This window comes from Diorhabda carinulata, chromosome 8 (assembly GCF_026250575.1).
Source record: "Diorhabda carinulata isolate Delta chromosome 8, icDioCari1.1, whole genome shotgun sequence".
Lineage (NCBI taxonomy): Eukaryota > Metazoa > Arthropoda > Insecta > Coleoptera > Chrysomelidae > Diorhabda > Diorhabda carinulata.
The window spans coordinates 15665064-15681706 of record NC_079467.1 but is presented as its reverse complement, the minus strand read 5'-3'; the positions used below and the strand labels follow the sequence as shown (position 1 = coordinate 15681706).

The 16643-nt window shown below is 33.3% G+C and overlaps 1 protein-coding gene across 1 annotated transcript in view; it reads right to left on the bottom strand.

Annotated features, from left to right (window-relative positions):
• Positions 1–16643, bottom strand: part of LOC130897229 (uncharacterized) — a 227348-nt gene that overhangs the window by 64988 nt on the left and 145717 nt on the right. The window contains exon 3 of the mRNA XM_057805982.1: positions 14122–14327. Coding sequence (XP_057661965.1) covers positions 14122–14327 — 206 coding nt within the window. The remainder of the gene's footprint in view (positions 1–14121; positions 14328–16643) is intronic.

Below are 16643 nucleotides of genomic sequence, written 5' to 3'. Positions count from 1 at the left end.
CTTTCTCTATCCAGTAGTGTTCTTCCCGCTATTCTTCGAACTATTTTCATTTCTGTAGTCTCCAATATCCGTTTCGTTGAGTTGATCTTAAATCTCGCATTTCCCAGAAATAGTGACAGTGACGTGCTTCTTTTTATGTATCATACCTACTCGAGATTTGATGAGTAACTGGCTTTTCAATAAGTGAAAATGCGAGTGATGAGGTGTTCGAATTATAAAGGTGTTCAGATTAGAAGTGGTTAGGATTGAAGAGGGCCTGCTGTACAAAGCTATTCAAATGATGGATTGACTAAAAAGCACTAGGTTTTTAAAATTACATTAAAAATAATAAGAAATGGTTTTTTCCTCAGTTGTTTCTACGACGACGAATATTTAGGGTGTGTGTTATAGGTTAATGTCTCTTCACACTCTCATAGATGTTGATAATTAAAATGCATAAGAAACGCCTCATCATTTTCTCATCAATGTACGGAAGCATTACAATGATCCAACAAATGGATTTGACGGGGAAGATTTAGGACTTGACGAGGTTATTCGGAAGAGAAGACAAAGCATGAATGAACGAAAATTTGCAGCATCAACACTTTCAAATAAAAACAAAGAATGGACTAACAGAATAAGATAAAAAACGAATGCAAAGCCGTGAGACTATTTTAAAAATAAGGTCGAAAAATTTCCTGATGCATTGATTTTTGTCTCAAACCGAATCATTTTGTAAAATTTATAGGAAATTAATATGTTCTCAAAAACTCTCATCTTTCTAAATGTTTTTGTAGAACGTTTAACCGTTTGTAGATACAACGACTTTTGAGAGTCAATACTAATTCTCCCTTCAGGCCACAAGGTTACGATAGAAAGAAAGGGGATTACTTCTTCTCACGCATTATCGTTTAGGTTGTGAAGGTCGCGCTATAAACGAAAAATAGAACGCACACTACGTGATATCATAAAAAATATCAACCGCTCACGTTGTCGGTTAATCTTATGAGGATAACTTTTATGTTTGGAAACGATATTACGAGTCTCGAGTAGTTTGTGTTTAAATGAATTTCTACTGTCTACTCCAATTTATATATCCTCTAACATTTTTCAAAACGAAATTCGTGAAGACTATAATTTGGTTAACAATAGAGGAACAAGTAAACAAAAAACAATGTTCATAAGAAGCAACAAGCAACAAGCGGACCCAGAGAATGAGGTGTGTACGAAAATGTATTGATATATAATTAGCCTAGACATAGTTCCATGCATAAAAAGAAAAAAGATGATTCAAAGAAAAAAGATGTCCACCGAAATTGTGAAAATCAATAAATTGGATTATCGAACCCTCAAAAAGTACCTATATTTAAAAGGGTTAAGAGGTAAGCAGATTTACGAAGATATGCTTAATACATTTGGTGATCAATGTCCTTCGTATGCAACCGTGAAAAATTGGACTGCAAGCTTCAAAAGAGGCAAATTTTCCATTGAAGATGATGACCGATCGTAAAAGCCAGTTTCTTTGTCAGTCCCCGAAAATATCGATACAGTTCAAGACATGATTTTATCATACCGTCGAATTGGACTAAAAGTTCACGTCAATTTGGACATGAGAAAAATTGCTGCAAAATGGATCCCCAAATGTTTGAATGTTGACCAAAAGCGTGCAAGGGTAGAAGCATCGCGTTTGATCTGTGCTCAATTTGAAAACGATATAGAATTCTTAAACAGAATTGTTACTATGGATGAGACTTGGGTACATTTCTACGATTCAGGAACAAAGGAAGTTTCGTGTCCAAAAATCTGCTGGAAAATTTCTTGCTTCAGTTTTTTGGGATTGCCTTGGAGTAATCATGATTTTTTGGATAAGGATGGAACAATAACTGGAGATTACTATTCGATATTACTGACCACTCTAAGGGAAAAAAATTAAAGAGAAATGACGCGGAAAGCTATCTAAAGGTGTTTGGTTTCTGCAGGACAACGCGCCTGTACACAAATCTCATGTTGCCATGCAAAAATGCATGATTTAGGGTTTGAATTACTAGAACACTTCCCTCATTCACCAGATTTGGCTCCGCCCGACCATTATCTTCTTTCTCAACTGAGAAAAAGTTTAAAAGTTCGTAAATTTTCTTCCAACAAAATCTGTGGAGGTCTGGTTTGCAGACAAGAAGAAACATTTTTTTTAAGGTCTACAGACGTCGCAGGTTCGCTATAATGTATCCAATTAAGAGGAGAATATGTTGAGTATTAAAATATTTTGACATTGAAATTTTGTTTGGTCGTATAGTAGACTAGGAATTTTTCAATATATCCTTGTATACAACTTGCCCATATTTGCAATTTTCATCGAATTCCAAAAGGCAAAATAACATTTATATGAAATAATGAAAGTACCAATAAAACTGATAAAGCTCACAAAAATGAACCTTGAGAACACTGAAACACAAATTAAAATAAAACAGAAATCATCAGACAGCTTTAAAACAAATATAGGACTAAATCAGGGAGATCCTCTATCTACTACGTTGTTTAACATAATACTGGAATGGATTGTACGAAGGAGCAGGATAAACACCAATACAGTTGCTAGCATATGAATGTTCAGCAACAAGAGAAAGTGCATTGAGAAGTACGTGCAGGGCTTCCATAGAAATAACAGGAACAGCGAACTTGAGAGAGAACGAGGAGAGATCCAAGTTCATGAAAATGACTCATCCCAAAACGCAAAACTTTTATTGAAGAAGGAATAAAACTTAGAAGCAAGGTTAACTCGAAGAGGTAAACAGGTAAGAAAAATAAAGGAGATACGAATCTCCAGGTAAATTTTCCAAAAAAAACTATTTCTATATCAGACTAACAGTACTCTTTGTAAGTGAAACGAATAAAGCGAAAAAGATATGGGAGAGGAAATAACTTAGGAGGAAAAAAGGAGGAAGACATATATAGAATAAGGATAAACCAAGAAATTGAAAAATATGATGAACAAGAAATGAGTGAGATCACGAAATCCAGAAGAATAGGATGGCTATGACACTTAGAAAGAATGTCGGAAGCAAGAGTGGCAAAAAAGGACCGATATAAATATGGCAGGAACACCAAATAAGATGGTATGCAGTGGCACGAGGAGATCTAATTGAGGGAGTAGTTTGGAACTGGAAGATGAAGGTAAGAAAAAGAAAAGAAAGTGCTTATCATCATACTATTGGCCTAGATAGCACGATATATATATAACTTGGTTATCGAAAACCTATTTTAAAACTGTGTTAGTATACTGTTATAGTTCATTGCAAAATGCAAACACTTAACAAGATAATATGAAGAAGAATGTCTCATAACCTTTTTTTATGGCATATATGGACTTACAAGTTTATATGGGTCATACTAATATGATTACCGTTAAATCAATCATCAAAAAGAAAAGCAGAAAACAGGAGACAAACAATGAATACTAATATTCTTTTTTCTAACATGAATGAGCATATTAGTAGGCTACTATCTGTTCATTGTTAGTAAGTTTTCACTAGAAATCTATCATTTGTGGTCTTCTTCCTTCGGGGTAGTTCTAATTCGCGTTTTTAACAAATCTACTATACTATATGTTTGCTTAAGAACTTTTCTTTATCTCACCCACCTTCCTATGTACTGTATTTCACTTTGCTGTTCCATAAATTCATTCCGTATTTTGTTTCGTAGATTTTTGCCTTGTATATTTCTTAGTATTTCCATTTCGGTTGTTCTCATTATTTGTAGTGTTGTACTTGTATCTGGACTTGTGACTGCTGCATATTTTATGATATGTCTCAAATTCGAGTCGCTTCCATTGTTTGTTCTGTCACTTCGTTAAAAAAATTTTCCGTGACTCGTTATTTTGGCTTCCAAGTAATTAAAATGATACATTTGTTCGATATTTTTTGAGACTATTTTCAACTTGAATCGTATCGGTTCTTTTGATGTCACTGGCTCTTCAATATAACCTCTTCCAACATATAACTCCATCTTATCTTTTTCTATAAGATTTTTTATTATGCTTTCCCAGTAGATGCACTTCTTATTTCAATCTTATTTAAAGATTACAACTCACTCACTCATTTTTGATAGTTGAAATAAATGGTAAATTGAGACAGATGTCAAGTAAATTTTGATTTCCATATATTTTAGGAGGAAAATAATAATTACGCACATTATTTTACAAATTCTCCACCACTGATTTATGTTATCTTGAAGTTTACTTTGTCGATCATAAAAATTGTACTATTACCATGTTTGAATAAACCATAGTATAGTAGTAAACGGTTTATCTCTTATTAACAATAATATCTCTTCATATGAAAATAAGACCTGGGTGTTGTTACGATCTTCAACTTCAAGGACTTTTAGGTATTATCTAGACGTTTTATGATCATACCCCAGTTCACCTTCACGATATGATACCAGTCTATATATGAATTTCTGATAAACTTTCTTCTATTCAGTGGCGTGTATGTATGTTCAGAGAGACTGTATTTTCTTATATGGGCTGGTTCAGCTACTTCAAGCAATAACTCAGTATGTGCTTGTATGTTTCACTATAACTGTATACACCCACTTGTTTCTTGTAATGCGGACAATATTTTTTCCCGCTAGGTTTCTATACACTATAATAACCACTAACCAGGAATTATTATATCCGTTGGTTATACAATATTTGCTATTTAATTTTTGAGACAAAAGAAAATAAATATTTATAATTGAATATGGCTTTATTGTTTTTTGAAATATTCTTTATTAAGATCAATAAACTTTTGCATACGTTTGAACTAATTGTCGAAGTAATTTTTTCATTCCTTCAAAACATGTGATTTAAACGCAAAAAAGGCTTCTTCGGGTGTAGAAAATGTTGGCCTCGCAATTAATTATTATTCTACGATAATAAGAAGAAATAATTGGGTGCCAAACAAGGACTTCACTTTGGATAACAATCAATTCGATATTTTCACTGATCAAAAACATTTATGTTTGAACTGATGTGTGAGAACTCGCTTTGTCGTTGTAGAAAATGAGACAAATGGTTATGTACTATTCATAATTGACCGTTTCACGTTGCTCTAATGGAACGGTGGCATCATGTCCAATTATTCCGGGCGACCATTTGTTTTGAAGTGCTTTTGTTAGATATGCATCGACTTGGTAGACCCATACAGTGGATTGTTAATCAGTTTTCTGTCACCTTTACACAAGGATGTTCATAAAGTTAGAAGAACTATGTGGAGTGACCCGGTTTGGTTTCAACACGCAAAGCAGTTTTCTGCCTAAATACCCTCGTTCAAAACTGAATTGACCAACGAAAAGACGTTTACATCATATGCCTCGTCTACGAGAAGGCGTTTCATACCGTCAAGCATGATCAAAATTATTCAAAACCTCTACTGGAACCAGAGAGCACGGGTTAGGCTGAATCAGATAATCAACACAGAGGACTTCAAAGTTTTAAGAGGGGTACGCCAGGGGTGTATCTTGTCTCCTATCCTGTTCAACTTCTATTTAGAGAATGTCTTTGCTGAAGCTCTTAAGGACTCTGATTATGGCGTCAATGTTAATGGATACCCGTTGAATGAATTTCGCTATACGGACGATACGGAAATACTCAAGACAATGTACTCGAGATGCAATTATTACTGGATGAAATAAATAATATTGAGAAATCATATGACTTAAAAATAAATGCAACAAAAACCAAGTGCATGACAATAAGTAGAAATGCAATTTTTAAGTGCCAAAGTGTGCATATAGATAACACACCTATAGAGCAAGTGAAGACGTTTAAATATCTAGGAATAACTATAAATGAGAAATGGGACCCTCAGCAGGAAATTAAATGCCGCATTGAACACGTAAGACATGCATTCAATAAATTTGAACCGATGTTGTGTAACCGTAATCTTTCCTTTCACCTTCGGTATAGAATAGTCAAATGTTATGTGTGGTCAATTTTACAGTACGGCATGAACATCAAAGATATCGTTCATAAATAAACTAGAAACCTTCGAAAAATGTTGAGTATACCATAAACAGACAGAGTGAGGAACGAGGATGTACTAAGAAGAGTGAGGATTGAGATCGAGCTGTTCAACTTGATCAAGGTTCGAAAGGTTGGATACTTGGATCACGTTCTTATTGGAAGAAGATATACAATACAAAAGATCGAAGGAAAGAGAGGCGTAGGTCGAAAACAAATGTCATGGCTACGCAATATAAAACACTGGACTGACATAAATAACACCGCCACTATAAATAGATGTCTGACCATAAGTGCCAACGTACTGTAGGTGCAAGGAAGTAGAGGAAGAAAGTTTTTCGAAGCACTGCCATTAATTTCTTCAGCATTTCTTTAGACCAATCGACACGAGTTTTTTTTTGAGCGATTGTCAAATTATGCGATACCCAAAGCGAATAAATCATTTTGACAGCCAAATGTTCATGCAATATTAAATGTATGGTAGTGAAACTGAAGCCCAAGTATGTCTCAATCTCAGGTATGTCACATAATGATTTCACAATATCAGTTTCCGCACAGCATCGATGTTTTCTGGCACAACAGTCGATTTTGGACAACCTTCACAAAATTCATCCTGTAGCGAAGAACGAACACGATTCAATTCGGAAAACCAACGAAACACCAAAATTCATAGAATCATCGTACGAAAATGTTCGTGATTCAATTTCATTTTTTGAGCAAGATTAATGTTTCAATTGTCTCTAAACTACTCAAATAACACTAGTATACCAACACGTTCAACATTAAAAATGTCAAACTTTACTATGACAATAAATGATAGAGCTGAGAATACTGCAGTTTATTAACCTTTCCTAAGGAACCTTCTCTTCTATTCCTATCTTTATTTCAACACAATACAAACCAATATTGATTCAATTCACCATAGTTTGATTGAATAAGATGGGAATAGTTGTTTGCGAATACAGTAGAAGTAGAATTAGTTCTAATGAACAATTAGTAAAGTTCTTACAACGTAATAAGAGGCGATTAAAGTTTATAAATTGTAGAAATTCTATAAATACCCAACGTTGCTTCTAATTTTTCAGAAAACTCAATACGATATAATTCATTCGGTCACAAACAGTAAGCTCTTTTCAAATACTATATTTAATTAGCTATAAGAATGTTTCTACGGTAGAAACCTAACTAAAACGAGAATAATAAATAAGTAGGGAAAGAACCAACAATTCAGGGAATGTAAAGAAAAGAGTTACATCTACTGACTAATTTTCTTGAAGCTTATTCTCGCTTTTAAAATACTATCGAAACTTTCTAAATTTTCTAAAATAAATTGAAACTGTTTGCCTGATTACCGTAATGACTATTTTTTCCATGTCCCTCAGACAATGTTAGTTTTTTTATTATTATTATATAAAAGAATCTAAACAAAACGAACCTTATACAAAATTCAGGAATATCTTAATACATGAAGATTGATAATAGTACATATCAGAATAGTACATAATTGATTAAGACGTCTTTTTGTTATCGAAACTTTCGGTTTATTAGAAAAAGTGAATAGACTATCATGGAATATATCAATATGTAGATTTTTTATAAACCGTGTTGACGTAATTACATCTTCTTAGGGAGAGCTTTGATAAAAATTCATAGCACTAAAACTAGTACCAAAAATTTGAAATCTTCCCATATCATACGGCAGAATATTGACCCTTAACTACTGACACGAAGTCTGGTAGATTCTGCCGTGTCTGATGGTTCTACTCCCACCATAAGTAGTAGCTTTATACTTAGTAGTTTCTTTGTGGTAGCAAATCGATAATTATACGAGATGGTTATATCCACAAATCACCTACCTTTTTCCTGGACGTTTCACTCCGATGATTCTATGTTGAATCTATTTTTCAATTAGAGTTGAAAGCTCTAGATTGATTTGCTAGCATGAATAGATTTCAAGCTGGCGAATTTGATACTGAACACACTGTTTACACCAATACTTACAATTACACTGTCGGACGCGCGTTTCGATAACCAAGTTATCGTCTTCAGAGTCTGAAGTTTGTGGGTCAGTCTCTGAAGACGATAACTTGATTATCAAAACGCGCGTCAGTGACTGTAAGTGTTGGTGTAGTGATGGTGTAAACAGTCTATTCAGTATTATTCATACTGTATCATCACCAACGGTTCCAGAGATTCCAACTTAGTTGACGAATTTGACACAAAACTGATTAATTTGATGTTAGTAAACATTGAAAAGTTTCTCTTGATGATTGATTATCGTTGTGTTATGCTCGTATTATTGTCTCTCTCTTTCGATAAATGTTTCGTATAACACAGCGAATCTATTGATATAATTTCTATTTGTCATGCTTCTTTACCCTTCCATTTCCTCATTTTTGATGGTATTTCCTACTTAGCGCAAGATTTACATCTCTTATTTTCTTTATTGTCTTTTCAACTTCCACTTTGGGTGTTTCTTTTGCCTTTTGCCTATTCTCTTTATGATATTCAATGGTGTAATAGTATGATTCTTATCCACGTAATATCTCTTCATGGAAAGAGGATACAGACAAAAATATAAAAAAAATGGAAACCTTTTTTCAACAGCTGTTAAAACTTCGACAGGCGCCACTTGGATCTATATGATAATGATTATCATGGTCACAGTTGGGACCTCAAAGGTGTAATCTTACTTACGGCAAAAGTATTTGTTCGCCCCACGACGTCATGGGGCAGGCACGGACAAAATGATGAACCTGATCCTGGAATATATCTGGAATGTACCTCTCCATGCGTTTAAAAGCACTGACTCACCACAGCTCCCATTGGAACCGTAGTAATTCCCTACTGATTCCTCTTCTGTTCAAGCCAACGGCTCTTGATTCACTAACAGGATAACAGAAAATATCATTTCATAAATGTTTCGTGTTAATAATTTTACAGTTTTATGTCAAATTCGCCAACTTGATGTATCACTCAGTAGATTTAAGATTGAAATTCAACAGTATCATCACTATAAAATTTCAAATTAAACAAAGATACAACAATGTAAGCCAAATATACCCTGTATTAAATTAAATTTTACAAATTCTTAATTTCTCTTCAAACTATAAGGAAAATGCCAGATATAATAATATAATAGTCCCCACCCCCCAATAAATAGCCATCAATTCACGACTTTTGGATCTTTTCAAATTTTATGAAGATTTCCGTAGTTAAGTTTCTAGTATTAAGAAAAATACTATACAGGTACTTGCCCAGGTAGTGCTACAAATGGATTATCGTGAACCGAATATTAGCCTCAACAATTTTTTGTAAATACTGTGCCTTCAAAGTGTGTTCATCTTCCTTTTCACGCGTTCTTTTCCGGCACGGTACCGGGTGCAGTCATAACCGCAAACAACGAATTTTGAGATTTCACCGCTATAAGACTCTCATCCAGAATTTCATATCTCCGGTGGTTTTTCAACTTTCAATATGAGATCCTTAGTATCAATTCTGTTGACTTCTCTTTCCATTTTATCTCGTTGGTATACACAATACAACTGACTGATACTAACAACAACAACACGAAAAATAGTCTTTTTCTTCGAACGGTGTTTTTGCGAAGCGCTACACGCTGCAAAGTGGCTCTTCGTAGAGGGGTTTCATTGCGAGAAACGTTCCACTCTGTAGCGGAATTCTACCAGTAGTGTGACGGTTGCTAAACAAGAAGGTCAGTGATGTTATTTGTAATCAATGATATATCAAGAACGTGTAATAAGACTCGATTAACAAGCACATACCATTAGATGCGCTACGCTAATATTATAACAAACCTTGTATCTACAACATATTTGAAGATAGGGTTTCATTAAGTTCTCTCTGATTGGAGGTCTCATCCCCTTGATAAACACATGGTGATCCTGCCACAATACAGAAGCCCAGAAGCGTTACTTGAACGCTCCGTGTGAAGGCGTCCATATAAAATCCCATTCCTCTACCAGCAGCATCCTATTTTCTACATTTGTATGTTATTTTACTACGTTTGCATGAGAAGTGTTGATTTCTAGATTTGACTCAAGGTAGAAGTTAAAGAACGAAATTAAGATGTATCTTCAGGTTTGGTCATTGATTATGCCTGCATAAATCAAAGTTCATAAAATCTATCTGATAATTGAAAAAACCACTTTAATAGGAGCTGTCATTTATTTCGCGAACTGGAAGAATCAATAAAACATTAATTAATTCTTAGTTTTTCCTCAAAATTAACATCCAAATTTACTTTTCCTACTTTAGCTTTGGTTTATTCGCTTCTAATTTCGATCAATATCTATTCCTCATCTTATTCTGGTTAAATGGAAATTATTGAACGTAGAATTCTTTCGAACGATCGTTACCCGCTCTAACCTTCTTTCAGCCATTATGACCAAAGGTTTTATCGTGGAGCCAGCCCAGGTCGTTTAACTACAATTTTATTGGTTATTTCAGTTAGCATCTTCCAGTTTGCTTTGTTCCGATAAGCTTCCTGAAAACAATGTAAATCATCTTGTGAAATTTTTTATTGTTAGCTACAACAAGGAGTTACGATACGAGAAATATAAAAGAAGAAAGTGATTTCGATTTTTAGAGCTCTTGAATAAAATTGCTGGACCGGCAAATGCGATAAAACTTTCAGTAGACCATAAAAATTAAGATATTTTCATTATTATTCTCCACTCTCTATATTCAAAAAGTATATAAAATATTATTTTCATTCAGTTTTTCATTTTTTATTTCTCAGATGTATGATATAAATGGAAAAAAGTGGAAAAACATTGTCAGATATACGAGGTTCGGAATATAAGTGAGGGAAATCATTTTTATGATATTTAATTTAAAAACTAAAAAAAATACCACATTTTATTTGCTAGGTTTCGAATCAATAAAAATAATTTGGTTTCTTTAAAGTCACAGAGGTCATCTATTAGGGTCCAAGATATCAAAAAATACTACTTTCGGTTTTACCAATAGCTGGATTGGTTAACTTCCATTTAGGTTCCTCAATCCGATTTATGAATTGTATAAAACGACAGTTACAATTATAGAAACATGTCTCATTTGATGGAAAAATATCTTATGTCTGAGATATTGGCCAATAAAGATAATTAGCTTAATAGAAGCTAATATTAATTGAACATTACAAGAAAATCTAAGCGTTTGTAGGTTTCCTTAACATCATCAAGAGAAAATTTCCAACAAATACAGCACCACTATCACAAATAAAATAATACCCTTTTTAATTTATAAATCCAGTTTACAAAGACGAACCGGATGTCAAGTATAAGTAAAACCAGCAGCACCATCTTTCGACACCTGGGATCTTGATCAATGGATTCTACGAACTCGGAATCTCTACAGTAACGTGTTTTTACTATGACCAGGCATATTTGTAACTATAGCTCTGAAACATTCATCACTGCTGAGAACATATTTTGTATTTATCTGTAGAGCTTCCTGACAATATTCTTAATATTTTAAAATCGATGTCATCCATGTTTCTTTTTAGATGTAGAAATGACAATAAGTCACACGGGGTTTTGTCATTTTTAGGCAAAATGTTTTGGAATTATATGCCTGTGTATGAAGGTGCACTATCATGGCGGTGAACTATAGTTTCATCTCTGCCAAGGGCAGATCTTTTTTTACAAACACTGTTGCTAAAATAAAGAAAAAGGTGTTAAAATTCAACCTATATACAAAATTTGTGAACTCTAATTTTAAATTTTTACCACGCTTATACTAGCTTCACCTTACATGGATTTGTTTGCTTGCAGCTCTCCTTTGAAGCTTATTACTGTTAGTGTATCCCACCACTTTAATTGCGTACGTTAGCCGAGCGAGCTGAAACATCAACCTCCGGATTCACGGGGGTCAAATCTCGTTCACATTTGTTTGTCGGCAACTTTTTTTTAAAACATTATCACTGCTAATTTTCTCTTTGCATCGCAACAAATTTTACTGTTTGTGCTCTCTTGGAGATTCCCTATATTCCCAGTATTACTTCAGATTTTAACACTTTTATTATATTATCCGAGAAGAATTACAAATCCATGCACCCCCTGCTGGAGATATACGATACTGAATTCTATTTTTGACAATAAATCGAATTGAAAAGTGGAAAATAAATTTAGTTTAGAAAAATAAAAAATCATGCTTTCATGGCATATCAAACTAAAAAGTGAAAAATAAATATAGTATTAAAAAACTAAGAAAACCGCTTTTGGAGCATATCAAACAAAAAAATTATAAATATTTTTTATTAAACCGCTTTGGTCCTAGTTTCTAGTACACCGAGAGCCAGACTCTTTTTTGACAATAACATCAGTATTTTTATTTCCTTATTGTTTTGAGCTTATTTTAAAAAAAAAATTTTAATTTTATCTTTTGGTGTACTTTACAAGCGTAATCCTTAATTTTTTTAATATATTTATCGTTTCATTGAAAAATTGACACTTGGTTTACCACTACTAGCTTCACACTAATTAGAGTTGTTTAAATATAAGTTGACAACCTTAGATTAGGTATTAGACTCCACTAATCCCCTTCTATATCTGCTTTTGTTTCAATATGTTTTCAGAATTATTAGAAAACTGCCTGTACTAATTATACTGTATTAATCGCGCGTGAGCTATTCTGTTTTTCAAAATATCAAACTGATTCAAGCAATCAACAATCCTTTGTATAGAATGATCTGGGCAGCCGTCAGGTTGGAAGAAATGAATTCTTCAAATATCTGAAAAAAGTTCGTTCAATGATGATGAATGATGATGGATACTAGTTCGGCACACTAAACTTTCGTTTTTTTAAATACTGTCTTCTCGATTTAACTACATGATGGAGTTTACTACCGCTTCAATATCAATATTTTTGCAAGGTCGGATCGTTGAAAAAGTTATTAAATAATGAAAATCTCGATTTTATAAAAATAGTTTCCTAAAGACTAAAAGAACTGCAGTCGACTGCACATTCTTCTAAAGTTTTCTAAATTCTTTGTAAATGCGTTTAACTTGTGTTTATAATTAGGCTTCAATCTTTAAGTGAAATTTTGGCATGTGCATTCATTGGATTCAAAGCAATTAAGGTTCCTGCATCAGTTCGATCATAAACTCTTGTATCGTTATTTCTATAATGCGTTGGAATTTTTGCAATAATTACCATATTTATCGATGCTTTCCCAGTTCCAAATCACTGATTCACATAAACTTTTTTCTCTTTTTAGTTATAAAGACTATATAGTTAATTTTAATGGATTGATACTAATATGGATACAAATTTATTTTTCCATAGCTTTTGCTGCAACAAATACTAGTCTTTGCTTCGTGGAATGAACATTGGAAATTATAGAATTAAGAAAATAGTAAACTTCATTGATGATTCAGTTAACTGATTACTCAAACTCCATTGATAATTTTATTGATAAAGAACATGATTATTCACCATTCAAATGTTCAAGGCATTGTTGAAGAATATTTTGTATTTTTATCTTGATCTTTATTGCTACAATAATAGCCATAAATTAACTATTATATATATAAAAGGTTTCTTCTTAACGCAAATGAAGTTTGTGACGAGGCAATCTAAGTAAAAAGTTGATCTATATCAATACGCCGGCCATAGGATAAACAACTAACTTTCTATTGTACTTTTTCTATTTATGGTTTTAAGCCGACTTCATAGATACTCTTTAGATCTGTTTCAGTGGAACTCAAAAGTATTAAAGCTCTAGATCAGTGTAAACGTTATCATCAGATCCATTAAAGGCCTTTAATCTGAATCTCACATATTTTCTACCAATTTTTTAATGTACTTTTTTGAGTAGCAACTCGCAATAAAACTTTAAATGTACTGAAACTTGGATAATATTTATAACAACAACAAATTGGAGAAATGGAGAGACGTGAATTTATTTCACAATTATTCCGAGATAAAGCTTGGAAAAACATAAAATTTGAATAGAACTGTATGTAATTATTGTTCTTGTGCCTATCACTCTCGCTATCGAGGTAGATTGAACTGGAAATATACTCATAAAATGGATATTGTTCTACTCTGTACCAAAAACTCATAGTATTGGTAAAAATTGATATTCATATATTCATATTTATGTAGGAATCACTCACATCAACGTTAATGAAAGGAACGTCGAAAGATTGATCAGGTGGAGCTTCTTTCGGGACAAATCGGTAGAATTCCTCTTCATCTTTATACCATTTAATGGAATATAAAGCAGCCGATTCTAAATCGTAGTCACAAACCAAAGTTACGTTGCTCCCTCTTTTAACAGCTTCCGGCACTATTATGTGCATATTTTTTAGTGCCCTCGTTTCTGTAACAAAAAGAAAAATATATGAAAGAAAACGAGAGTGTACAGAAGTTTTATTAGGGTTTTGTTGAAAATATTATCAAGGAAATTCAGAATGGAGAACCTGTCATAAAAATAAATTACCGAAAAGTTCAGAATTATTTAGAATATTTCCCTATTGCTAGATTGCTATACACTGAGAAACAAAAGAAATTTATATTTTCATTTTTAAGAACGCTAATTAATCAATTTAGCTACTTGAAAATTAAATTTCCTTATAATAAAGATAAGAATCCTCAATTTAAATCATTCATAAATATATTGAAATCAATATTTTCTTTGAAAATGTCGAATCATGGTTCTCGTTTATGATCTTGAGAGTGCCAATTAATGTTACGCAAGAGCCCATTTTCATCGAGAGTCAAAAGAGCTCGAACGATCAAAGTTCAAAAGCTATGATTATTGTTTGTTGTTTCAGATATATTTTATGGTATTGTGTATCTCCTGATCATTACCTTCACATTCCTCCTAAAACTCGTTGAGGAAAAGGAGAAAATGACCTAAACTGTGGAAGAAAGAATCAGTGGTTCTCCACCAAGAGGATGCGCTGGTTCATTCTGCATTATGTGTCAAAGAAATTTCAAGAGATTTATAGCACTATTCGCTTGATGTAGCACATTGCGGTTCCTATTCGTTTATTAAAATGAATGAAAAACTGTTTTTAAGAAATTTGGCTCGCACTCTGAATTAACTAATGAAAGAAGACTTTCAGCATTGTTTCAAACAATGGAATATCTATATGGAGCGTAGTAGGACCATGAAAAAGGTGGTAATATATGGATCTGTTTAAATCCCATTTAAAATATTTCAGTGTCAGTATCGTTATTTAAAAGCCAGGAATGGTATACAGTATCAACTAGTAACTGGTGAATATGACGTATGATTCAATCGTAGTTCTGCTAATTTTACTGCAATAATACGAGTTGGAGATAAATATACAAAAGCATTATCGTAACTAAACAAGACAGTTTTTTTTCCAAAAATTGCTGTAATTTTCGTCAAGATTCGATATCGAAATATGTAACAAACTGATCATATTAATGTCCAGTTATCTTTTCAACTTTCTGTTGAAAAATCAATGAGGATCACACCGTTGGGGTCCCAGCTATGATCATGATCATGACCCTCCCCATATACGAGGATATATCAAAAAGTTCTTAGCCTACTATAGAACCAAACAAAATTTCAATATCAAAATATTTTATTACTCAACATATTTTCCTCTTAATTCGATACATGTTTCTTCTTGCTCTGCAAACCAGAACTCCACAGCTCTTATTACCTCCTCCTTGGTAGAAAATTTACGACCTTCCCAACTTTTTTTTAGATGAGGAAAGAGATGGTAGTCGGACGGAGCCAAATCTGGTGAATAAGGTGGGTGTTCTAGTAATTCAAGCCCTAAATCACGAATTTTTTGCATGACAACACGAGATTTGTGCAGGGGCGTTGTCATTTCTCTTTAATTTTTTCCCGTAGAGTTGTCAGTAATGTCGAATAGTAATCTTTAGTTATTGGTCTATCCTTATCTAAAAAATAAATAATGATTACTCCATGGCAAACTCAAAAAACTGATGCAAGAACCTTTCCAGCAGATTTTTGGACACTTGGAGAACCAGAGTGTCGCCATTCCATCGATTGTTACTTTGTTTATGGATCGTAGAAATGTACCCAAGTCTCATCTATAGTAAGAATTTGCTTTAAGAAATCTACATCGTTTTCAAATCCAACACAGATCGAACGCAATGCTTCTACCCTTGCACGCTTTTGGTCAACTTTCGAACATTTAGAGATCCATTTTGCAGCAATTTTTGTCATGTTCAAATTGACGTGAACTATATGATGTACGCGTTCGTATGAAATATTCAGTGCTTTAGATATCCGTTTTAGCCCAATTCGACGGTCTGATAAAATCATGTCATGAACTGCATCGATATTTTCGGGCACTGACACAGAAACTGGCTTTCCCGATCGGTCATCATCTTCAATGGCAAATTTACTTCTTTTGAATCTTGTAGTCCAATTTTTCACGGTCGCATACGAAGGAAATTGATCATCAAGGCTGGCTTTCCAAGTTAAGTTTATCCGTTGCAGTTCTTGATGTGTTATAATTCAATATTTATCTGATTATCTTTGTTGCTGATTTTCGTAGTGTATGGCCTGTCCATCTCCATTTTTAGCTTAAGCTTTAGTTCTCTACATCTATTCCTTCCTTTTCAGGTATGTGCCAAATCATTTAATAACTTATCCTGTTTGGCTATATATCGTATATAATATTCTAAG